At 41.6% G+C, this 26,819-nt stretch overlaps 1 protein-coding gene across 2 annotated transcripts in view; it reads right to left on the bottom strand.

Annotated features, from left to right (window-relative positions):
- Positions 1-3,750: 3,750 nt before the first annotated feature.
- Positions 3,751-26,819, bottom strand: part of zcchc4 (zinc finger, CCHC domain containing 4) — a 69,905-nt gene continuing 46,836 nt past the window's right edge. For both annotated transcript variants that reach the window (XM_078215554.1, XM_078215563.1), the window contains exons 7-13: positions 19,038-19,188; positions 16,424-16,521; positions 14,759-14,880; positions 13,564-13,639; positions 11,029-11,080; positions 8,972-9,116; positions 3,751-4,325 (exon numbers count right to left, since the gene is read on the bottom strand). In XM_078215554.1, coding sequence (XP_078071680.1) covers positions 4,139-4,325; positions 8,972-9,116; positions 11,029-11,080; positions 13,564-13,639; positions 14,759-14,880; positions 16,424-16,521; positions 19,038-19,188 — 831 coding nt within the window. In that variant the 3' untranslated portion in view covers positions 3,751-4,138. The remainder of the gene's footprint in view (positions 4,326-8,971; positions 9,117-11,028; positions 11,081-13,563; positions 13,640-14,758; positions 14,881-16,423; positions 16,522-19,037; positions 19,189-26,819) is intronic.

Raw genomic sequence — 26,819 nt, 5'->3', positions numbered from 1 at the left:
GGTTAGTGTTAGAATAGGTAGCTGAAGTCCCAGGTCTTGAGTTGCTACCTGCACTGACCCACCTCTACCACTAGATTGACTCGGAGCAATCTTAATACTCTAAGTGGCTAGTTTTTCTAACATTTGTTTATATTTACTTTTTTACATATATTTTGAAATTTATTTTAAAAGTTATTAATTTAAATGAGTCAACCACAAGTCACATGTAGGCCAGACCAGGTAAGGACTGCAGATTTCCTTCCCTAAATTACATTAGTGAGCCCTGATACAGTGGCTAACACTGCTGACTCATGGCGCCAGGCACCTAGGTTCAATTCCCGGCTTGGGTCAGTGTTCGTGTGTGTGCGTGTGTGTGTGCGTGTGTGTGTGTGTGGAGTTTGCACGTTCTCCCCATGTCTGCTTGGATTTCCTCTGGGTGCTCCGGTTTCCCCCCTCAGTCCAAAAGATGTGCTGGTTAGGTACACTGGCCATACTAAATTCTCCCTCAGTGTACCCGAACAGGCGCCGGAGTGTGGCGACTAGGGGATTTTCAGAGTAATTCATTACAGTGTTACTATAAGCCTACTTGTGACACTAATGAAAGGCACTGATGAAAAGAACTTTTTCAAGGAACAAATACTGGGTGTCCTTGATAGGGTATGTCCCCTGTCAGGCAGGGAGGAAATGGCCCGAGTGAGGGAACCGTGGTTCACAAAAGAGGTGGAATGTCTTGTGAAAAGGAAGAGGGAAGCTTATGTAGGGATGAGGAAACAAGGTTCAGATGGCTCGATTGAGGGTTACAAGTTAGCAAGGAATGAGCTGAAAAAGGGGCTGAGGAAAGCTAGGAGGGGACATGAGAAGTCCTTGGCGGGTCGGATCAAGGAAAACCCCAAGGCTTTTTACTCTTATGTGAGGAATAAAAGAATGACCAGGGTGAGGTTAGGGCCGGTCAAGGACAGTGGTAGGAACTTGTGTATGGAATCAGTAGAGATAGGCGAGGTGATGAATGAATACTTTTCTTCAGTGTTCACCAAGGAGAGGGGCCATGTTTTTCAGGAAGAGAAGGTGTTACAGGCTAATAGGCTGGAGGAAATAGATGTTCGGAGGGAGGATGTATTGGCAGTTTTGAATAAACTGAAGGTCGATAAGTCCCCTGGGCCTGATGAAATGTATCCTAGGATTCTTTGGGAGGCGAGGGATGAGATTGCAGAGCCTTTGGCTTTGATCTTTGGGTCCTCGCTGTCCACGGGGATGGTGCCAGAGGACTGGAGAGTGGCAAATGTTGTTCCTCTGTTTAAGAAAGGGAATAGAAATGACCCTGGTAATTATAGACCGGTTAGTCTGACTTCGGTGGTTGGTAAATTGATGGAAAAGGTCCTTAGGGATGGGATTTACGACCATTTAGAAAGATGCGGATTAATCCGGGATAGTCAGCACGGATTTGTGAAGGGCAAATCGTGCCTCACAAATTTGATAGAATTTTTTGAGGAGGTAACTAGGTGTGTTGATGAAGGTAGGGCGGTTGATGTCATATACATGGATTTTAGTAAGGCGTTTGATAAGGTCCCCCATGGTCGGCTTATGATGAAAGTAAGGAGTGTGGGATAGAGGGAAAGTTGGCCGATTGGATAGGTAACTGGCTATCTGATCGAAGACAGAGGGTGGTGGTGGATGGAAAATTTTCGGACTGGAGGCAGGTTGCTAGCGGGAGTGCCGCAGGGATCGGTGCTTGGTCCTCTGCTCTTTGTGATTTTTATTAATGACTTAGAGGAGGGGGCTGAAGGGTGGATCAGTAAATTTGCTGATGACACCAAGATTGGTGGAGTAGTGGATGAGGTGGAGGGCTGTTGTAGGCTGCAAAGAGACATAGATAGGATGCAAAGCTGGGCTGAAAAATGGCAAATGGAGTTTAACCCTGATAAATGTGAGGTGATTCATTTTGGTAGGACTAATTTAAATGTGGATTACAGGGTCAAAGGTAGGGTTCTGAAGACTGTGGAGGAACAGAGAGATCTTGGGGTCCATATCCACAGATCTCTAAAGGTTGCCACTCAAGTGGATAGAGCTGTGAAGAAGGCATATAGTGTGTTAGCTTTTATTAACAGGGGGTTGGAGTTTAAGAGCCGTGGGGTTATGCTGCAACTGTACAGGACCTTGGTGAGACCGCATTTGGAATATTGCGTGCAGTTCTGGTCACCTCACTATAAGGAGGATGTGGAAGCGCTGGAAAGAGTGCAGAGGAGATTTACCAGGATGCTGCCTGGTTTGGAGTGTCGGTCTTATGAGGAAAGGTTGAGGGAGCTGGGGCTGTTCTCTCTGGAGCGGAGGAGATTGAGGGGAGACTTAATAGAGGTTTATAAAATGATGAAGGGGATAGATCGAGTGAACGTTCAAAGACTATTTCCTCGGGTGGATGGAGCTATTACAAGGGGGCATAACTATAGGGTTCATGGTGGGAGATATAGGAAGGATATCAGAGGTAGGTTCTTCACGCAGAGAGTGGTTGGGGTGTGGAATGGACTGCCTGCAGTGATAGTGGAGTCAGACACTTTAGGAACATTTAAGCGGTTATTGGATAGGCACATGGAGCACACCAGGATGGTAGGGAGTGGGATAGCTTGATCTTGGTTTCAGATGAAGGTCGGCACAACATCGTGGGCCGAAGGGCCTGTTCTGTGCTGTAATGTTCTATGTTCTATGTTCTAATAAATAAACTTTAAACAGATGGGTTTTTCTGACACTCATTTCATGATCAGTAGATTCTTAATTCCAGATTTTTTTTAAAAATTGAATTCAAAGTCCACCACCTGCTGTGGCAAAATTTAAACCCAGGTTCCCAGAACATTAGCTGGATTAATAGTCTAGTGATAATTGATGCACTATCAATTATGCGACGACTAGTGAGTACGCAAAACAAACAGGCTTTTATTCACAAAAGAAAGACTTGGAGCACACCCATGCTGATGAACTGGTCCGGTGACTGAGCAGAGGGATTGGGAGCAGTCACCTTTATACCGGGGGGGGGGGGGGGGGGGGGGAGAGTCGTCTCAGGCAGGGCCGGCAGGGGTGTGTCCAGGCATGTCACACATCCACACAGGCAATAACTTAACAGTGGTTTACCACAATAATACCACTAGGCCATCACCTCCCCTCAACTTTACTGCAGATACAGTACCTTTAGATTTGTCTGAAGGTTTTTTTACACATCTTAAATTCATACTATACTTAATTTATACTGTTGCTTCTAGCCCTCATTTCCTCCGCTTTTCGATCTTGGTTTCCCTCTCGTGTTTCCCTTGCCACTCTTGGGTTTCTATGACAATTGGTGATACCTGCTATTTATGAGACTAACTTTCAATTCCAGACTTCATTCATTGATTTTTTTAATTCCACCAGCTGCCGTAGTAGGATTTGAACCCATGTCTCCTGAATATTACTTTACTAGTCTAGTGACATTACCACTACACCACCAGCTCCCCACATATGGGAAACAGAGTTCATAGAATCTACAGTGCAAAAGGAGGCCATTTCGTCCATTGAGCCTGCACCGAACACAATCCCACCTAGGTCCTGTCTTATTCCCGTAACCCCATATATTTAACCTCCTAATCCCCCGGACATAAAGGCCAAACTTAACCTGCATATCTAGCAATAATACCACTAGGCCATTGCTTCCCCTCAACTTTACTGCAGATACAGTACCTTTAGATTTGCCTTATGATTTTTACACACCGAAAAGAATTTTCATTTAAATCAAATAAGACAACAATTTAGAAAGATGCGCTTTAATCTAAAAAGTACCATTTCAGGATTGCTGTATGAATAAGGTGCGGACATAGGTTGCACAGATTTTCACACCAATTAATAAACACCATATATTATTTTGGTTTTATCTCTCTGAAAGCAATTCCAACATTTTTTAAAAAATAATTTGTGCACATGTATTCTCTGGTATGTTACTTCCAGATTAACAGAGGCTGAATATTGCATTATTATGTAAAAAAGGCACTAACATTGGGGAAAGAGTGATGGAGAGCTGTGCAAAGATGCACCTTGCCGGCCATTGGAATGACCCTAGATTTCCCAGGAAGAGTTTATTCTGCTTGTGAAGATAGAAATTAAGCAGTGCTCATCCCCAGGAAAGTTTCATCATCCAGCACTACGCAGTCTGGCCCCTTCGTTTCTGTTTCTTCTTCCTCTTCAGTTTCCTTTTTGACTTCCCAGTTGCCCATTGCAGGGTTTTCCTCTTTCCGGTACTCATTGTGTGGGCCTGCTTTTTAGATTTGTTCGTGGCAGTGTCTTTATCGGTCTCCATAGCTTTTCTTTTACGTGGTTTGGCCTCTTCACTGTGCACAGAAAAGAGAAAAATAATGACAAAGTATCTAATAGCTTTAAGAATGCTAAATTATAGCACATGACCCTAGATTCCCCAGGAAGAGTTTATTCTGCTTGTGGTCGGAGCTCCAATACAGTGTGCCACCATGTGATAGGGTGCATGTGTGCAGTTGTGCATGCACACAAAGGAAATGACTGACCTCCTGGCAAATACCAATCACATACTTCCCACAGGGAAGGAGGGAAAAGTGCAAGGGCAACACTGCCAAAGGCTGAGGAGAAGGTCTCAGTTACACCCATAGCAAGACCTTCACGCATCTACCGTCCTACTGCAGGAAAATGACAGATCTATAGTTTGTGAAGACATGTTGGAATCATCTGATTTTCCTCACTCCCATTCTAACATGAGAACAGGTGATTGTTGAAATGGAAATATCTGGGGTTTATCAGGGCAGCAGTGTGGAGACCAGTGTCGCCTGGGTCACACTGCATCCACCAAATTTAAATAGAAAAGCTCCGTGCATAAATTACAACAATAATTAATGGCTCCAACTTCTGATTTTGAATAAGGCTATCCTCATTCTGACTCTGAATCAGAGAGCAGATGAACAGACCAGTGCTAGAGACAAAGGAAGAATGCAGACACAAGAAAAATCAGTCTCTGTAACCTTAAACCTCTCTCCTTAAGTAACATCACTAATTGAAACTTACAAAATTCTTCAAGGTCTAGATTGGGTGGATGCAGAAGAGATGTTTCCCCTCACTGGAAGGTTTAGAACTGGGGACACAGTCTCAGGATAACAGATGGGCCATTTAGGGCAGAGGTGAGGAGGAATTTCTTCACTCAGAGGGTAGTGAGTCTCTGGAATTCTCTACCCCGGAGGGCTGTGGAAGCTCAGTGATTGAGCATGGCCAAGACAGAGGATCAATTGATTTCCAGAAGCTAATGACATCTGGGAATAGCATGGGAAATGGCATTGAGGTAGATGATCAGACATGATCTAGTTAAATGGCAGAACAGGCTCGAGGGGCTGAATGGCCTAAATCCTGCTCCTACTGTGGCACAAAAAGGAAGATAGTCAATTCTGGCTTAACTTCAAGACCTGTATAAGCGCTCTTGATGCGGTTGAAAGGCAGTAGTAGGGAATTTTAACAAGCCTAAGGCTAAACAAGATGAGACAATGTTAGTGATAAAAATGAATTGTAGATGGATGAAGGAAGGAAGTCAGGATAACCCAAAACAATTCAATGCAATTCTGGTTATTTTATTCCATTCAGGAAGATTGACACACGAGATAGCTACAGCATAAACAGACAAACCATAATTGCCTAATATGGTACAGTCTTGGTTTCATCACACTAAAATTACACTTTACAAGAGCAAGAATACACAAGAATGAACAAAAGTTTACATTCCATCATAGATGTAATTTCAGGATTCAGGAGAAATAAACCTAATTGTGTAAATAAGAATTGTGAACAATAAGAAAAGTGAAGGGCCGAAGCAGTCTAAAATAGTAAGCTCATGGAGAGGTTATGGAGACATAAACATTACTGCAAATAATTGAGGATAAAGCAGAGGCGATTAGAAGAATAAAACAAGACGACCCAGAAGGGAAAAGGATACATCAAAGAGTACAAAAGGATCAGTGTTGCATTTTCATATGCAAATATGAAGCATTAGAAATGAATTAATAGAACTAAACGCATGAATCTGAATAGAAAGATAATGCTGGAAAGTGAGACTGATGCTTAAATATGCCAGCCACAAAACTTTCAATGAAAAGGAAAAAAAGGCAGGATGGTTGGATTATTAATTAAGGACACAATTACAGCTTTGGAAAGGGGAGGCTTCATTGATGCTAATGCTCAGACTGCCTGTCTGTGTTGAACCAAGACATAATATAGGATTTGTTGCTACATTGATAATATAAAACATTACTAAATAGTGGGGGGAAAAAAAGATTTTTTGGCAATTTAATGAGACTTGCGGTAGTAGCAGAGCTGTAGCCATGGGGAAACTTAACTATCTAAAGTAGACAGAAATAAGATTTCAGAAAAGGAGTCTTCCTGAATAGCTATGTTGTCTGTCCAAATGTTAGATCTGAATCTGGGTGACAGAGCAATATAAGCAAGCTGAAACCTGGGAAATAGTGACCGTATCCTAATTACACTCACATTGTAAACAGTAAGAAATAAAGATAAGGGCACTGAACTGGAAATTTGCTCGTTTCAGAGAGATGGAATACAATCTGGCCTTGAAAATAGCTGGTCAATTAATTGAAGCAGAGAAAGCCAAGAGATTTAATAAATGTTTTTAAAATTAGGAGGGGAAGTTTTAATAGAGTAAATAGGGGAATACCATTTCCTCCATTTGCAAGATCTCTGGGTCAGCAACTTAAAGTGGCCACAGAATGTGGCAGAAAATTAAAGGCCTAATCACACGGCGGGTAAACAGCGGAATGCTTTGCTAGTGGCTCAGGTAGGGACCAATGCTTCTTTGAAGCAAAAACTGGATAATTATTTGAAACAGAGGAAGATACAAGGATATAGGAAGAAAACAGAATTAGTTCAGGTTTGTGCAAAGAGCTGACACAGACATGATGAACCAAATGGCCTCCCACCAAACTCCAAACCTCTTGTGATGCTTTGAATTAAAGGATCGTCCCATAAGTAAGCAGTGAGGTTACAGCAAAGTGCGAGAAATACAAGACAGTGCAGGACAATACAGAAAAATATAAAAATATAAATGAGAAATAAGGAGAGACAATTAGGAAGGCTAATAAGTTTGAAAGAAGACTACTAATCAGACCTAAGAGTATTCAAAAACACAGACAAAATAAAAGAACAGCTAAAGAAAGGCTAAGATTGGGAAATCATGTTGCAGCTATTTAAAACCTTGGCTAGGCTGCATTTGGAATATTGTGTGCAGTTCTGGTCACCACACTTCCAGAAGGACGTGGAAGCTTTGGAGAGTGCAAAGAATGTTCACCAGGATGTTGCCTGATCTCGAGGGTGTTGACTTTGAGGAGAGGTTAAATAAACTAGGATTGTTTTCACTGGAAAGACGGAGGCTGAGGGGAGACCTGATAGAGGTCTACAAAATTATGAGGCATAGACAGGGTGGATAGTCAGAGGCTTTTTCCTAGGGTGGAAGTGTCAATTATAAGGGGGCACAGGTTCAAGGTGAAAGGGGGAAAGTTTAAGGGAGATGTGCAGGGTGAGTTTTTTCTCGCAGAGTGTTGGGTGCCTGGAATGCGCTGCCAGAGGAGGTGGTGAAAGCAGACACATTAGCAACATTTAAGAGGCATCTGGATGGGTACATGAATAGGGAGGAAATAGAGGGATACAGACTGAGTGAGGGCAGAAGTTTTTTTTAAGTTTAATTAGGGCATCATGATCAGCACAGGCTTAGAGGGCCGAAGGGCCTATTCCTGTGCTGTTCATCTCTTTGTTCTTATTACTTCGAGATAAATAGGAACACCTTTTTTTCAGGCAGAGTGCATAGATAACGATAGGGCATGGATTTTCATGACATTTGATGTCACATAAGAAACTTGTCATGAAAGCAAAGCTCTGTTGTATTTGGAAATGGAGTGTATGAATAGAGCTAGGGGATTAGAAAGCAAAAGGTAGGGCTAAATGGATTAAAAAAATGGATACTCAGACTGATGGGATGTGAATAGGTATGTGTCATGGGGGTGTGTGATGGGTCTTTTTTGGTTCACTATATTAATCATTCAGACTTAGTCATGCAAAGAATTTCTCTGACAAAAATAAATTACAAGACATGACAAACTGAGGAAGAGTGAACGACATTTGAGGACAGAGACACAGACTATGTTAGTCTATGTTAGAGCAGATCTAATGGGCAAAGATATTGGGACCAGTAAAAGATATGTTCACTTAGTTGCTGTAAGCTGTCACACTCCGTAAAATGAAAGATAAAATTAGATGGTTTACCATGTCACAGTCATTTGATTGTGAACAATGAGACAAAAGAGAAGAACTAACCTAGATTTATCATTAGAATCATAAAAACAAAGAGAATCATAGAATCCTACAGTGCAGGAGGCCGCCATTTGGCCCATTGAGTCTGTACCGACCACAATCCCACCAAGGCCCTATCCCCATAACCCTCATGCATTTACTCTAGTTAGTGTCCCTGACACTAAGGGGTAATTTAGCATGGCCCATCCACCTAACCCGCACATCTTTGGACTGTGGGAGGAAACCAGAGCAGCTGGAGGAAACCCACGCAGGCACAGGGAGAATGTGCAAACTTCACACAGACAGTGACCCAAGCATGGGTCCCTGGCGCTGTGAGGCAGGAGTGCTAATCACTGTGCCACCCCTAAGAGAAGTAGGCAAATTTAGCCCCTTGAGCCTGCTCTGCCATTTAATATGATCATGGCTGATCTCATCTTGGCCTCAACTCTATTTTCCTGCTTGTTCACCATAGCCCTTCAAACCCTTCCAAATAAAAAAATATCTCCACCTGCTGCTTAAATTTACTCAAAGTCCCTGCATTCACCATGCGCTGGAGTAGTGAATTCCACAAACTCATAACCCTTTGAGAAGTAATTTCTCCTTTAAAAGGTGGTTAACATTTCATGAAAACAGTTAAGCTTTTTATATCAAATGATAGTGAACTCACGTGGTGGTCCTGTTTGGGAATGCTGTTTGAGGACATTCCCTGCGTTTGTGCTCAGTACTTCCACATATAAAACATCCATCTCCAGCTTTCCCACACGTGTGTTCCTGAAGAACACAACGACAGCAGGTATCACAGTGAATCCAGGCTGGAAAACACAAAATTATTTCTTAGATCAATATCAATCTGTACTTTTATTTTTTTTAAAGGCAGTACTGCTTTGAGAACACAGAATTCCATATTGGAATTCTAATCAACAAATGGATAGACTGGTTTAGTAAGGTCCTGCTTTTCCACAATAGGAATTGTTTTAATGTAGAAAGCCAGATCATGTAGTTGTGGTAACAGCATAATAAAAAAATGAAAGAATTCTGTTTCTTTGCAAAATTTCAAAATTGAATAAATTTATCAAGATTTGACTTGTAAATAAATAAATCTTATTGAGTGCGACATGCAGTCCAATGCATCTTTTCAAATTAATTCCAGATAGGAAATTATTGATTTGGTTTTAACTGAAATACAACATTTCCAGGAATATTTTTCCTCAAACAAGAATGCCCCAGAATGTTTTCACTCGTGATTCTGGGCTGGACAGATCACCTTGAAAAACCACATTCCCATTTCCTACTAAATGGAATAATTAGTGAAAATATATTTTTTTAAAAACAAAATACACCATGATTAGCTTGTCATTTATTTCAATTCAGTGCAAACATTTTACTCAGTTCTCATCTATCAAGACCTCATCGTTCCCGTATTTTGACTATCCCATAGTCAATTTTAAAATATCCATGGAACCATAGGACCCTACAGTGCAGGAGGCGGCCATTTGGCCCATAATCTCACGCAGATTTTATCCCCATAACCCCATGTATTTGCCCTAGTTCGTCCCCCTGACACTATGGGGCAACTTAACATGGCCAATCAACCTAACCCACACATCTTTGGACTGTGGGAGGAATCCGGAGTGCCTGGAGGAAACCCACGCAGACACGGGAAGAACATGCAAGCTCCACACAGACACTGACCCGAGGTTGGAATTGAACCCGGGTCCCTGGTGTTGTGAGGCAGCAGTGCTAACCACTCTGCCACCTGTTAAATGTACAGCTGCGACCTCTACAAATTCACACCACAAGCAATTGGGTTTTTTGTTTCACAACAATGGCTTTTTTTATGGTCATCATTAGACTTTTATTAAATTCAAATTTCACCACCTGCTTTGAGTGGGATTTGAACCGAGGTCACGATGCCTCAGTCTCTGGTTCAGTGACGATACCTCGACACCACAGAATCACCACCACCATATCTTATTAGCTCACTGTCAAAGTTTTCCCCTCAAAGCCAGGTGATTGCCTTGAGCATCATAAATTCAAGGAAATCTATATTGTCAAAGCTGTTGACCCCACCCTGAGCTATATTACACCTATTTTCCGGGATAAAATGAAATAAATATTTTAAGTAAAGCTCCCCTAGAAGTGGTCTCAACATCTGCACCCTCATCTGGTAGAACACTGCTGCTGTAATATGTACGATAAGCACAATGCATTGCAGCAATTCAGCAGGGTGACTTCAACAGCACCGCCAACCCTGAAATCTTTACATTCAAGGAGGACAGGAGCAATAATCTCATGGGAACAGCCCTACCTCCAAATCACGCACCATCCTCAATTGCTATTATATCACTTAAAATCAAGGGACTGCCCACCTTTACCACATGGACTGTGGCAACATAACAAGAAAACCCATTACCATCTTCTGAAGGCAGCATACATGTGGCCTTGCCTTTGACACCCACATCCCAAGATTGAACAAAAGGCTAAACCTACAAGGATTAAAGTGAATTTAGTTTAAAAACATACAAAATTTATTCGCAAGAGGAAATAAACCAAGCGGAGTTATTCTCAAAAAAAGTTAATTTCTCCCTGAGCCAGACAATAATCAATGTGTTAGTGGTGTCATTTTTGTGGATGAAATAGTTCTCGACTTTGACCGCCTGCACATCGAGCAAACAGACCCAGTAAACATTAACACAGTTTAACTACCTAATGAATTCTACTCACATGGTTTCACGCATTTGTTGCAGGTCTGACAGTGTTTCCATTGCCTGCCATCCTAACAGGGATATAAAACAGTGTTAGTCTAAACCAGAAACTTCAGAAAAATATATTCTGGCATATTATGTTAAGGGTCATCATTTATGCTCCCAAATACAAGATTAAAAGTGGTGAGAAAATGACAACACTGAGGAAGATCCTTCAAATGTACCATTCTGTAATCAATCTCTCTTCATTGCACATACTGTCCATCTAAAGATCATGTTAGCAACACTGTTTGAGATGTAATTTTTCATAGAAGATTCCGTGTCGCACATACAAGCTTCAAAACGACTATCCACTATTCCAAACCACCTCCTGTGTCATTTTGAAGACAGAAGCAGAGAAATATGAAACCTTGTCTTGAGTGAATTTTCTAATTTTCTCTCCCTTTCATGGTGAGCTACTTTCCTCTTGTCTTTGGTGCAAACTGACAACAGCATATCCAAAATTGGGAAAGGAGTGCATGAAAGGCAGCAAGTGCAAAGGCACAAATCATGACCTGAGTGTGCGGTCATTGTGAAGCACCCTCTACAGTGAAGAGAAACTCATCAGTAAGCAGAGGCTAGAGTCAGCACAGAAAGCTACTTCCCAGGCAATGAACGTGCTCCCCAAAGGAGCTAAGGGGTATCTGCATAAAATTCAGCCATTGTCGCTAAAAACATAACTTCATGATATACAACAAGCGCAACAACTTTTATTTATATTGCTCCTTTATGGTGACAGATTGTTCCAAGCTTCTTCACAGCAGTTATTAAACAAAATTTATCAAGCCACATAAGAAATAAATATTGAAAGTAAAGCTCCCCTAGCGTAGTGTCAGGGGGATGAGCAGGGCAAATACATGGGGTTACGGGGTAGGGCCTGGGTGGGATTGTCATCGGTGCAGGCTCAATGGGCCGAATGGCCTCCTTCTGCACTGTAGGGATTCTATGAAACTTTTATTCCAAAAGGTTTTGGGCAAATGACCAAAAGCCTGGTAAATAAGGTAGGTTTTAAGGAGCATTATAATGAAGGAAGGCAGGTCAAGATGCAAAGAGGTTTAGTGAAGGAATTCCAGAACTTGGGGCCCTGGCAGTTGAAGGCACAATGGTGCAGCAATTAAAACCAACAATGCTCAAGTGGCCAGAAGTAGATGAGCACAGATATCTCGAAGGGTTGTGGCATTGGAGGAGATGAGAGAGATAGGGAGGCACCAGGGGGAATTTAAGAACAAAAGTACAAATTTTAAGACTGAGGTTTTGCTTAACTGTCTGCCAACGTAGATTAGCAAGCACAGGAGTGAATGGCACTTTGTGCTAGTTAGGAACTGGGTAGCAGAGTTTTGGATAACCTCAAATTTACAGAGAGCGTAACATGGGAGGCCAGGCAGGAATGCGTTGGAATGTAGCTTACAGCACCAGATCAGCAGAGGCCAGGGCAGGTTTGGGCAATATTATGGAGGATGAGAATATGCGGGTCAGAAGCACGTGTTAGGGTCAAATATGACACCAAGATTGTGAACAGTTTGGTTCAGTTTCAGACAGTTACCAGGGAGAGGGATGGAGTCAGTCACTATGGACCCGAGTTGGGGGTCAGAAGGGCTGGATTCTCAATATTTAATTGAAGGAAGTTTCTAGCCATCCAGTACTAGATGTCAGACATGCCGGATATGGTCAGTGTAGAACGTAATGCTGAGTTTACAGATGATATCCCCGAGGGGACAGGATGTAGATGAAGCAGGAGTGACACTTGGGGGGAATTACAGAGATAACTTGGAATGCTTCCCATACAGTTATTAGCTGGCTACAATTAGATGGATAAGAATGAACCAGGTGAGAACAGTCCTTTCAGTTGGACAATAATTGAAAAGTATTGGAGGAGGCTTGCGTGGCTAGCTTTATCAAAGGCAGGAGACCGGTCAAGGAGGGGAAATTTACCTTTGTAACACTATCATGGGATGTTACTTGTGATTTTGATATTTCAGTACCGTGCTGGTGACTCAAACTAGGAATTTCAGGAATAATGGTCAGGGATTTGGACACCAACACCCTCACGAAATTTGGTAAAGGAAAGTTGGAGATGGGGCAGTGGGGTACAAGATGGAGGGATGAAGATTGCTTTTGAGGAGGGGGAGATGACAGCAGATTTAAATAAGAGGAGGACAACACCCAAAGAGAGGAAGCTGTTAACAATGTCTGCTAACCTGGTAGCCAGGAGGGGGAGCTGGGTAGTCAGTTTAGTGGGAGTAGGTCGAGGGTGTAGGAATTGGGTCATGAGCCTGGAGAGAAACTAGAGAAAAATATAAACATTTCCAAAGTACTGAAGCATCTAAAGTTGGTGCAGGTCAGCCCTGTAACATGTACCATTTAGAGTTTCCAAGGGAGCTATTAAAGAATTTTGGACACTTCTTTTAATTCTTCATCTGCTGGGATAATTTACCAAAATTGTGTAATCTGTTAAACCATAAGGAAAACAAAAATTGCCTCCAAACTAGTGTGGCACAAGTAAAAATTTGCTTACTTTAGATGTGCAAGCCTTGCATATCTGACAGTGTCTGTTTGCGGAGGATACATATCGCTGACAGAGTGAACAGAACCTGGAGGAAAAGACTGGAATTTGTAAAAATGCTATTTAAAGTCAAGAATACACATTCGTGCTCTAAAATGTGAAACTATTTCACCAAGCCGAGCAAAATTATAAAGACTGAGTTCCTTGATTGAAGTTAACAGCCAACCTATAAAGATAGAGAACATTGATGGAAGTAGATACAATGTCTTGACAGTCCCAAATTATATCCTGTTTGAGTTTGTAAAAGATAATACATGCATGCACTCTGTGAGGGGATTGGAATACAGGAATGAAGAAATCTTGCTACATTTGCACAGGGCTTTGATGAGACCACATCTCGAATGGTGTGTGTAGTTTGGTCTCCATATTTAAGGAAGGATATACTTGCATTGGAGGCAGTACAGCAAAGGTTCACTAAATTAGTCACTGGGATGGGGAGGGGTGGTGGTTGTCCCATGATGAGGCACCGAGTAAATTGGGCCAATATTCTCTGGAGATTCTGAACGACCTTGACCCGGTAAGACATGACGAGATTGTTGCTGCTCGTCAGGGAATCCAAAATACAGGGACATGGTTTTGAGATAAGGGGTCGATCATTTAGGACTGAGATGAGGAGAAATTATTTCTCTCAAAGGGTTGTTTAAACTCTGGAATTCTCTACCTCAGAGGGTTGTGGATGCTCCATGGTGGAATGTATTAAGGCCGAGATAGACAGGTATTTGGTCTGTCAGGGAATTGAGGGATATGGAGAGTGGGCAGAGAAGTGGAGTTGAAGCCCAAGATCAGCCACGATCATACTGAATGGTGGAGCAGGCTGGGTGAAGCATGTGGTCTCTTCTTCTTGAGGAATAAGCCCTCCCCTCTGATTCTTGGTTTGTTTCCTAATTACTTCAGTTCAGAGCAGGCCACCAAAATGAGCTACAAGGACATGATGAGAACGTTTCTCTGGGAGGCTGCTGTCCCGACAGTCGCTATATTGAATGGAACTTAAAAGACTTCAGTTGCAGCCCGTGTTACTGTGAAAACATTTGTGATGAGAACTATTTTACTGAGTTTGTCACTCTGATTCAGGGTATTTCAAGTTAAAGGCATTTTAATAAAACACAAACATTTTCACCAGGTGACATGCTTTGCATCCAGAACTTACCTGTACCCTTCTTCTGCAGGCAAAACAATGTTTTTAGGAGGAAGATTGGTAAATATCCGCACCGGAGATTGTTTTCGACCAGTGTTTCCATGTTTGTACAATGCATGATTATCATAATCCACCTAAAATTAAAATCATGATCATTAATTTTCAGGTACCATCTGTTCTTTCAATTGATCTGAAGAGTTCCTCTTCCTCTCTAGGTGAGCACTAGTTACCAATTATATACACCCTACTGTCAAATCTACAGCGCCAGGGACCCGGGTTCAAATTCTTCACTGTCTGCATGTTTTCCCCGTGTTTGCGTGCGTTTCTTCCGGTGCTCCAGTTTCCTCCGATTAGGTGCATTGGCCATGCTCAATTCTCCCTCAGTGTACCTGAACAGGCACCAGAGTGTGGCGACTAGGGGATTTCACACTAACTTCATTGCAGTGTTAACGTAAGCCTACGTGTGATACTCGTAAATAAACTTAAACTTAACACTTATTTATACAACACGGATTCCTCAGAAAATATATTTTGTGGCACTTCTTGCAGCCTTGGTTAAGTTTAAACTTTGCTTTGTTGTTGTAATGCCCAGACAAAGAACTTGCTTTAAAATCTTCGTAAACTAGGTTCTGAGAGAGAGCAAATTGTCCACATCACCAAACACTGGTGAGGCCACAACTGGAATGTTGCGTGCAGTTCTGGCTGAGATGTACAAAGCATGCATCCAAACAGTTCTCTCTCACAGCTCAGAACTTCCAGGCTTGTACTGGAAGCGCTTCCTCTCAAGCCCCATCACCCCCACTGCCCCCTCCCTACTCGTCATGTAAAAGATTAAGGGATAATCTGTGTGGTTGTTCTAAAGTAAAAGAGAAAGAAATTCAGGGGGAGAGGCGCTTATTGTCCTCCGTCCAATTACCCAAACAAGATACAATCAGAGTAGTGTCAGACTACACTGCATATCATTTGGGTCTCTGATTATTGTGAAATCAGTGAACAGACTATTGCACCAGGGCAGCGTTTGACAGTTTCTGCTCCTGCTGTTTAATGGTCCCACAAATGAATTTCAAGTTCCCCTGTTCAGGGAGGTCCATCAGTTTTACCATCTAAAAGACAAACTATATTTAAAGCTCAGCCCATGTTCACTCAAACCAGCCTCCCATCCATGGACACTGTCTACACTTCCGCTGCCTCGACAAAGCAGTCGGCACAATCAAGGACCCCACGCACCCCGAACATTCTCTCTTCCACCTTCTTCCGTCGGGAAAGAGACACAAAAATCTGAGGACACATACCAGTCGACTCAAGAACAGCTTCTTCCCTACTACCATCAGACTTTTGAATGGACCTACCTCGCATTAAGTTGATCTTTCTCTACACCCTAGCTATGACTAACACTCCATTCTGCATTCTCTCGTTTCCTTCTCTGTGAACGTTATGCTTTTTCTGTATAGCGCGCAAGACATAATACTTTTCACTATATGTTAATACATGTGACAATAATAAATCAAATGTTTACCAATCTCTGACTCAGCTTCTTTGAACCATATCAAAAATACTAGTTGTAATTAACAATTTGCAATTTGTGTCACGGATGTAAATTGAAGCTTGCATTGGATTGGAGTGAAGCGTACTGTTTGCAGACAGTGGGAGCGCCAAAGATACAGAGAAGCTGCTCACCTGGTAATCCAGCATGCCTAAAGTTGGGAAACATTGCAGAATGCGAGGTTCAAAAAAGTATGGAAAAATCCAAAATATTGGCAACTCTTCGTCATCAACTGAATGAAAACAAAACATAATGAGAAGGCATTAAAGTGCCAACTTCCTTAGAATAAGCACAAAATAAGAAATAGCCATTTACCTACATCTGCCCTCTTTTTTTTTTAAAGAAAGAAGTGTTAACTCAGCCTTCTCTGGTCTTGCTACCTGTTGGCTCCTTTCCATAAAACATTTTCTAATGGTGTAGATATCAAATAAAACAAAAATGGAAGCAGAAATAATGGCAGCTACCATGTATACTGATAGTCAATGTGCCCAGAGTGTGATGTTGAATTGTAATATCCTCATGTGTCTTGGTGGTATGACTTAGGTGGCGTTCCTTAAATATAGGAGATTGAGGGACAATTTGATAGAGGTTAAAATGTTACGAGGATTAGTCCTTCGAACGGTTAAAAGCCAGGCAGCAGATGAAGACAACTTATTTTTTAAACTAACCAAGTCAGTGTGATCTGGAATATACCGTCTGAGACCTTCAAAAGATAACCGCTTGAAAAGGAAAAATCTTCAGGGCTATGGGATGAGAGCAGAGTGTGAGACCACTTAGTAGCTCTTTCACTATCTATCCACATAAATCCATAACTGGGTAAGGGTTTGAAACAGGTAACATTGCCTTGGCCATCTTAACATCGGGATCAAAGTATTCGGATTAGCTCAGGTTGTGCTAAACTACTTACAGGGGATTCCACGACAGATCCACAAACAAGACTCTGTGACGCTCAAATTTCAATTAAAAAAAACTACCTGCTTTTAAACTGGTGTTGAATTTATTCTAATCCCAAAAGGTAAGTACTCGGCAGCTTGCACCCACCATTTAAGCTGCTAAATCCTGTTATCTGGTGGCAGACTCTCAGACCCATAAAAAAAACTATATCAACATCAAGGAGGAAGCAAGACTGAGAAGTGTAAATGGCTGACAGGGTGGCTCACAGCTTCCAAAAATCAATGCAAAAACAATGTCAGTCAACAAACCAGCTAACTGATCCGAACCAACATCCAGATTGAGACTCCTTCAGATCAGCATAAATTGAGAGTTATTCTCCTCTCCTACCCAATAATTTTCCCCATACCCATTAGCTCATTCATTTTTTGCCACTATATTTGAGGACTACATCATAAGAACATTATGGAAAGGTACCACTTGTGTATTTAGTTTCCGTACCCAAAGACATTTTAAAATTTGCATTCAGAGACCTTTTGATGCATCTTAAATCGTACAAATCAGGTTCACACCCTACCTTATGATATTGGGGAGGGTTTAAAGCAAATTGACAGGGATGTGGGAACCAGGAGGCAATATCAGAGAGGAATGCCAGGGTGCACAGAATACTGGGAAAGAAAGGTAGCTCTAAAGTAGGGAATGGTAAATTATTAAGTGGATTCAGAGTGAGGGAGAAAGTAATAAAATCTGAATCAGAGTTACAGCGCATGTATGTGAATGCACAACGCGTGGTAAGATTGGTGAGTTACAGACAGGTTGCCATGTGGAAATATGATGTTGCAGTTATAACAGAGACTTGGCTCAAAGAATGGCAGGATTGGGTGTTAAATATTCCTACATGCAAGGTGCTTAGTAAAGAAAGAAAGGGAAGAAAAGGGGGAGGGATAGCGGTATTGATTAAGGAGAGTATTGCAATGCTGGAGTCAGAGGATGTCCCAGAATCTATTTGGCTGAAGCTAAGGAAAATAGAAGGTGTAATTACATTGCTGAGTGTAGCCTACAGGCTACCAACCAGTGGGAAAGATGTAGAGGAACAAATCTGGAAGGAAATTACAGAGGTGCAAAAATTGTAGTGTAGCTATAGTGGGTAACTTTAATTATCCAAATATAAACTAGGATAGTAATAGTGTAAAGGGGCAAGAGTTCCTAGAGTGTGTCCAGGAGAATTTTCTGCAGAAGTACGTTGCCAGTAACAACGAGAAAGGAAGCACTGCTCGAGTTGCTTCTTGGGAATAAGGTGGGCCAAGTGTCAGTAGAGAAACATTTAGGAGACAGTGATCACTGTAGTCATCTTAAATGATGAAGTTGCACTTGTTCTCGCTAAAGATGCTACCCAGGTCGTGGTGGAAGAGGAGGTAATTAAAATACTAAAAGGACTTGAAATTGATATAGGAGGTACTTGGATAGGCTGTCTATATTTGAGGTTGTTATAGCGCCAGAAATAGATGGGATGCATCCTATAATAATACACGAAGTGAGAGTGAAAATTGTGGAGGCAATGGCCACAGTCTTCCTTAGACTCAGGGGTGGTGTTAGAGGACTGGAGAGCTGCTAATGTTACAAATTGTTCAAACAAGGTAAGTCGAACAACTCAGGCCAGACAATTTAACTTTAATGGTGGGGAAGGTATTTGGAATGGAGATGGAGAGAAGGACACCAAATTGAATATCCTCCTTTAACGTACCAATCAAATAAGTGCTCTTCTGGAGCTCAGCTCACTCAAATTCTTAATGTTTCTATATTCCTAAGTAAAAAACATTCCTCCACCATACACGTGATTGTACTGAGATTCCATACTTCCAGTCCGTGAAGTCTTCCACACATCAACAATCTTTCTGAAGCTGTGGGCAAGAGCCTCCACTAAGCCGCCGAAAGGTGGGTCAGTCACCATGATAACAGACTCGCCCTTGTCTTGACACAAGAATGTTTGAAATACTTCAAAGGCAGACTATGAGAAGTTAATAAAGTAAATTAGTGTGCAGGCACATATGCAATTTTCAAACAGGTTTGGACAGTTTTACTAACAACTATATTTTTAAAAACAGTACATGAAACAAATATTAAAAACATTAGTACTTTGAAACACAATGGTCCAAGCCCAACCATCTTCAGCTGTTTCATCAATGACCTTCCTTCTGTTTTAAGGTCAGAAGTGGGGATGTTCGCTGGTGATTGCACAATGTTCAGCACCATTCGAGGGAGCACCATGAAATAATTAACAATTGTTGTACCCACTGTCTCATGTCTAAATGCAGCAAGACCTGGATTATACCCAGGCTTGGGCTGGCAAGTGGCAACATTCGTGCCAGGCATGAGCATGTCAAAGAGAGAATCTAACCATCACCCATGACATTTAAAGGCATTACCACTACTGAATTCCCTTCTATCAACATCCTGGGGGTTACCACTGACCAGAAACTGACTAGACCAACCATATAACAACAGTGGCTACAAAAGTAGGTCAGAGGCTAGGAATATTGCGATGAGTAACTCACCTCCTGACTCCCCAAAGCCTGGCCACTGTCTACAAGGCACACAGGGATTTGTGTAGTGGAATACTCTCCACTTACCTGGATGAGTGCAGCTCCAACAACACTCAAGAAGTTAGACACCATCCAGGACAAAGCAGCTCGCTTGATTGCTACCCCTTTCACAAACAGTCAACCCCTCCCGCACCGATGCGCAGTGTGTCCTATCTGCAAGATGCATTGTAGAAACTGACCAAGGTTCCTGAGACAGCATCTTCCAAACCCACACTGCAACCACCTAGAAGGACAAGAGCAGCAGACACATGGGAGCACCTCATCTGAAGTTCCACCCCAAGTCACTCACCATCCTGACTTGGAAACATATCACCATTCTTTCACTGTCTCAGTCAAAATCCTGGAACTCCCTCCCTAACAGCACTAAGTGCACCTACACATGGGCTGCAGCGGTTTAAGGCTGTAGTCCAACACCACCACAACTTAAGGACAATTAATGCTGGCTTTGCCCTTAAATGATTTCTTAAATGAATAAAGAAGCTATAATTTTATGCCCACTGCTTTGCCTTTTAACTGTACAACACCATTAATACATTATAACAAATGTAATAGGAATAAAAGAATAATAATTATAGGTGTTGAATGGATCCAGATAAAGAGCATTTATTTCTGGAAACAATGGAGTGATAAAAATAAAATGGTGCAACCTGCAAATTAAATCACTGCATAAAAGACACCCAAATATCTTTGGCGTTGCTTACAGACAGTTATTTTCAAATTTGCTCCTGGGCATGGCGAAGAGGGAGCATCATAAAATAATTAACAATAATTATTGTACCCACTGTCCCAATTTAATTCAATTCATATACAGCTGAACTGAGCTGTTTGAATTCCTCCCTGGTTTTGAGAGGAGGAGGCAGATGGTAATATAACAAAGCAAGGTGGTGACGTGATACAGAACCAGCTTGATCAGCGCACTGCTTTATTGCCATCTGTTCAAGCCTCATGACTCTGTTTGGTCGCAACTGTGAGAAAGTAGAGAGAAAAGCGAGAAAGGGACCAGTACAGTCCTGAGGAATAAGTCAGGAACAGCAACAACTTCAGTAATGTAGAGAGTCTAGAGAAACCGGGATTGTTCTTCTCAGAGCAGAGAAGGTTAAGGGGAGATTTAAAGTCATGAAGGGTTTTGACAGAGTAAATAGTTTCCACTTGCAGGGGTGTCAGAAACCAGAGGGCAAAGATATAAAGTAATTGACTAAGAACCAGGATGAGATGAAGAAATCTATTTTTTTTAATAGATTATTTGAAATGCATGAAAAGGATGTTGGAAGCAGTTTCAATAGTAACTTTCAAAAGGGAATTGTATAAATACTTGAAGAGGATAAACTTGCAGGGCTGCGGGGAGGCAGTAGGAGAGTAGAACTAATTGAATAGCACTTTCAAACAGCTAACACTGGCACAAATCAGCCAAATGTTATATAATCCGACAAGCACATGGAAAGATCCAACTGGATCCAAGGTAGTGTTGAGTAGATGACATAGCCTAACTAGTACTATTAAATAATGAAGCGGCAAGCTGGGACAAAACTTCCTTTGAAATTTGTAGTGCATTAACAAATTAGTTGTGCAATGCAGCAGAATAATAGAGGCACGATAACACCGAATTGAAGATGATGCAAAAAGTAGGGAGCATGCATCGACAGGTTAAACAGTATTGGTGCAATGTGAATTCTGATCATCATAAATGGTTAAATTGATTTTCGAACATATCATATGATCCAATCTTTGATGTTGGTGTTAATCCCCCACATAGACTGCAGATCTAACTCAGCGAGCCTGCCCTATTCCCATATCTATTTATTTTTCCTTGAACCAGCTATACAACCTTTTCTTGAACAGTCGCTGCTTCAATCATCAACTCCTGCCATACATTCCATTGCCCCCAAATCTTCGGGGGGAAAAAAATTGCCCTTTGCCCTAAATCTCTACCATTTAATCTTACACCTATTCCTTATAACTACTTCTACCAAACCACACTGCAATCTCTAATGAAAGCTACCCCACACTTCATCACCTTATACCAAGTAGTATGTGATTGAACCTGCACTGTATCCTGTTTCAGCACCTTTCCTATAGTGCACACAACACTCCAACTCTTGTCTTACTAAAGCGTTATATAGATTCAATGGTACATCTTCATTTTTTTATTCTGTGTGGGTGGGATTTAGTGCACAGCCCACTGTGGAAACCGCGTCGTCAACGGGGCTTCCTGTTGAATGCACCCTTTGCTGCCATAAAACCCACGGCAGGAATGCAGCATCGGCAGGACCGGAAAGTTCCAGCCCATATCTTTTGCCATAAAGTTGAAAGTCTTGCAAACCTGAATAGCAAATTCTCCTGTTCTCTTCCATTCAATTATTACAAGTAAACAACTATAATTATTACTTTAAACCAAAAAGTGCCACCTCCCATTTATCCTTCTAACCAGTTTTCAATTCAATTTGCTACCCTAGCCTTAATTCCATAATCTTCAATTCTCTCCGGTTATTTCCTGTGTTGTGCTTTACAGAATTCCTAATACACTACATTGCATTGACTTCAAAACAGCAGAGAGTAACTTCATCACATTGATTGCAGCAGGTTGGATGTGGCTTACCACCTTTTCACTGGGAATTAATGACGAACGGTCATGCCATGAAACATGAACTGTTTCTCTCCACAGATGCTCCCAGATAAACAATACATGCTGACCTCCCTAGTGGCACCTATAATCCTAGCATAGCTTTATTTAAAAAAACAACAGCAGACTTGTTGTTGCTCAGAAGTGGACATCTTCATTGCCTCTGGGACTTTAATACAAAACCATGGAAATCAAACAGCAAATTACACTATGTGCAACAAGAATAGAAAAGTACAGGATTTGTCACACGATGTAACAGGGCACCAAATCACTTCCATATGAGGTACTATAAATACCAAAGAAAGTAAGGTGGCTCAGATCATAACATCTATATTAAAACACTCAAAAAAATTAATTTTGAACCATGCTCTATTTGCCATAGCATTGTTTTGTTCTACATCAGAACTCTGGGAATCTGAATTCTCCAGCTCGCCGATTACTATGCTTCAACAACAGCAAGACATCAAGCCTATTCTGTCCTGGCAGCAGCAGCGCACAGACACAAATCAAACAATTTTGCTGGTTTTGCAATGTAGTTGTAAAGAACCAAGTAAAACAATCCGGGAGTTATAATTGACAAAAAGCTCCAGCTCCAGCAATTTAAATGCCAAAGCTCCTCATGCAATTTCAAAATATCCACTTTGAAGCTTCTTACTTCACGCACTTATTTTTAATTGCAATTAAATTTAAATGTTTCACTTATAAACATCTCTACAGTTTAACCCTCGAATGTGCTTCCATTGGTTGGACCTCAATTTTTCCTTTGATCTAGAGAATCAGAGGAGGAGCAAAATAAGAACAGCAGACTTGAAAACACGAGAGCACGGGTATAAAAAAGCTGCAACCTTTGTACAGTCTCCCTTAATAGTCGAAGAATCCGAAGAGCACAGGCACGGGTGTGACAATTTTACAATCAATCAATCTCGAAGCTATTGAAAGAGCTCCAAATTTCTGAAAAATTGGATAGTGACGAAGGGAACGTGGTAAGAGAAAATGTTATTTTGAATGCTGCCCAGATTATTCAGCTAAATAAGATATAGCATTCTGCTCCATTAATAGCAAATGAATGTGAAAAGTGGCCAGTTACAATTGGTGTCGCAGAGATGTACAAGCAAAAAAAAAATCATGTTAGATAATTTCTGTAATGCTTAATTTTGTTTCAACTTAAGCCAGAAATTGCCTGGCTAGATTGGAACTCTAACAATACCAGGCACTTAGCTTAATCAGCTGTTTGCCTGGTGTCCAAGTGACGTCACAGCAAGAATCTATAAATTGGAGATAAATATACAAGATGAACTAGATTAAAGGATGAATGCCGCTTGAAGCCTGAAGGAAAATTCAAACAACAATGTAGTGCGTCAATAGGTAATTAACATTTTTAATGAGACATGGGGGGACTGTATGGGAGAGCACAAAAGCTAACATAACAAGAGCAAAGTTTCAAAAAGTGTTCATGTAATCAAGTAACCATGGAATTTAGATGGAATGACATTATACACAAATGCTTCATTTTGCTTGATGTACATTATATAAATTGCCAGTTGAATAAAGGCTTTAATTCAAACAACATAAATGCCGTGGAGAATAAGAGGTTTGAACAGCATGGTGTGCTGCTAACCCAACAGGAGATTCACAGGCACATCTGCGAGTCTGCCTCCAGAATTAGAAACCAATTTGCCAGAGTAAATTTTGGGAACGATCCCAAAACCCAAATAAAAGAGTGCTGGTATAAAAGAGGCTTTACAGAGACTTACGGAATTGAATTAGATTCCACTGAGGGAAAAAAAAAGAAAGTGATTCAGGTCAATAAAATAAAAAAGTGGAAATGAAGGTGGAAGCAAACTATTTAATTTGGATTCTGAGCACAGAACGAGAAGACATTTGTACAAAATTAAACATACCTCAAGTGGATCTGGTACACATCTGAAGGTTCCTAGTAAAATTAATTATCGATTTGCCAATTTAAAAATAAAGATCTGCAGAAACACAAGCTTCTGTGGGAGAACTATTTTTGCTTTCAAGTGTTCCTCAGGGGCCTATTGTAACCCAGTAAATAGTGCACATCAAAAGTAGTGTGCCAAAAGCTTGCTCTACACAGGTTTGCAAAATGCGTGAATAACCTCTTAATAGAACCACAAATTACACAAAATAATAGGAGTGAATTGAACTGAACAAGTACAAATACTTCATGTGATGTTCCTAATTTTTATTTTCAGTCATACATTGCTTCAGGACTTCCCTCCTTCCCCCAGTGGCAGCGGTTAGCACTGCTGCGCCTCAGTGTCAGGGATCCGAGTTAGATCATAGCCTTGGATGATTGTCTGTGTGGAGTTTGCATGTTCTCCCTGTGTCTGCATGAGTTTCCTCCAGCTGCTCCGGTTTCTTCCCACAGTCCAAAGATGTGCAGGATTGTACAGAGTAAAACTGAGAAACTCAAGATCTTAAGGACCCCAACTGTTCACATTATATATTAATGATTTGGAAGACGAAATTGAATGTATTATCTCCAAATTTGCAGATGATACAAAGTTGGGTGGGAGGGTGAGCTGTGAGGAGGATGCAGAGATTTTTCAGCGTGATTTGGACAGGCTGAGTATGTGGGCATATGCAGTATAACGTGGATAAATGTGAGGTTATTCACTTTGGTAGAAATAATAGAAGACATTATTACTTGAATGGGTGTAAAATTGAGAGGTGGATACTCAGCGAGACCTTGGTGCCTCGTGCACCACCTGAAAGTAAGCGGCAGGTACAGCAGACAGTAAAGAAGGCAAATGGTATGTTGGCCTTCATAGCGAGAGGATTTGAGTACAGAAATAGGGATGTTTTACTGCAATTGTACAGGGCATTGATGAGGCTACTCCTGGAGTACTACGTGCGGTTTTGGTGTCCTTATCTAAGAAAGGATGTCCTTGCTATGGAGGGAGTACAGCAAAGATTTACCAGACTGATTCCTGGGATGGCCGATCTGTCATATGAGGTGAGACTAAGTCGGTTAGGATTATATTCACTAGAGTTGAGAAGAGTGAGAGGGGATCTCGGAGAAACTTACAAAATTCTAACAGGGTAGGTTCTATTAGTTTTAAGATAGCTATGGAGAATGATAGGTCTGTCCCAAAAGTTAATATTCCAAATTGGGGCAAGGCCAATTTTGATGGTATCAGGCAGAAACTTTCAAAAGTTAATTGGGGGAGTCTGTGGGAAGGAAAAGGGATGTCTGGTAAGTGGCAGGCTTTCAAAAGTGTGTTAACCAGGGTTCAGGGTAAACACATTCCTCTGAGAGTGAAGGGCAAGGCTGGCAGAAGTCGGGAACCCTGGATGACTCGGGATATTGAGGCCCTGGTCAAGAAGAAGAAAGAGGCACATGACGTGCATAGGCAGCGGGGATCAAGTGAATCTCTTGAAGAGTATGGGGGTGTCGGAGTAGAGTTAAGAGAGAAATCAGGAGGGCAAAAAGGGGACACAAAATTGTTTTGGCAGATAAGGCAAAGGAGAATCCAAAGAGCTTCTACAAATACATAAAGGGCTAAAGAGTAACAAGGGAGAGAGTAGGGCCTCTTAAGGATCAACAGGGTCATCTATGTGCGGATCCACAAGAGATGGGTGAGAACCTAAATGAATATTTCTCATCAGTATTTACTGTTGAGAAAAGCATGGATGTTAGGGAACTTGGGGAATTAAATATTGCTGTATTGAGCAGTGTACATATAACAGAGAAGGAGGTGCTGGAAGTCTTAAAGCGCATCAAGGTAGATAGATTTGTGGGAACTGATGAGGTATATCCCAGGACGTTGTAGGAGGCTAGGGAGGAAATTGCGGGTCCCCGAGCCGAGATATTTGAATCATCGATAGTCACGGGTGAGGTGCCTGAAGATTGGAGAGTGGCAAATGTTGTGCCTTTGTTTAAAGAGGGCTGCAGGGAAAAGCCTGAGAACTACAGGCCAGTTAGCCTCACATCTGTGATGGGTAAATTGTTGGAAGGTATTTTGAGAGACAGGATCTACAGGCATTTAGAGATGCAAGGACTGATTAGGGACAGTCAGCATGGCTTTGTGAGTGGAAAATCATGTCTCACAAATTTATTTGAGTTTTTGAAGGGGTAACCAAGAAGGTAGATGAGGGCAGTGCAGTTGATGTTGTCTACATGGACTTTAGCAAGGCCTTTGACAAGGTACCGCATGGTACGTTGTTGCATAAAGTTAAATCTCACGGGATCCAGGGTGAGGTATCTTAATGGATACAAAATTGGCTTCTTGACAGAAGCCAGAGGATGGTTGTAGAGAATTGTTTTTCAAACTGGAGGCCTGTGACCAGCGGTGTGCCTCAGGGATCAGTGCTGGGCCCACTGTTATTTGTCATTTATATTAATGATTTGGATGAGAATGTAGGGGGCATGGTTAGTAAGTTTGCAGATGA

Source organism: Mustelus asterias, chromosome 1, assembly GCF_964213995.1.
Source record: "Mustelus asterias chromosome 1, sMusAst1.hap1.1, whole genome shotgun sequence".
Classification (NCBI taxonomy): domain Eukaryota; kingdom Metazoa; phylum Chordata; class Chondrichthyes; order Carcharhiniformes; family Triakidae; genus Mustelus; species Mustelus asterias.
Note: the sequence above shows the minus strand (reverse complement) of the source record. Positions and strands in the feature narration are given on the sequence as shown.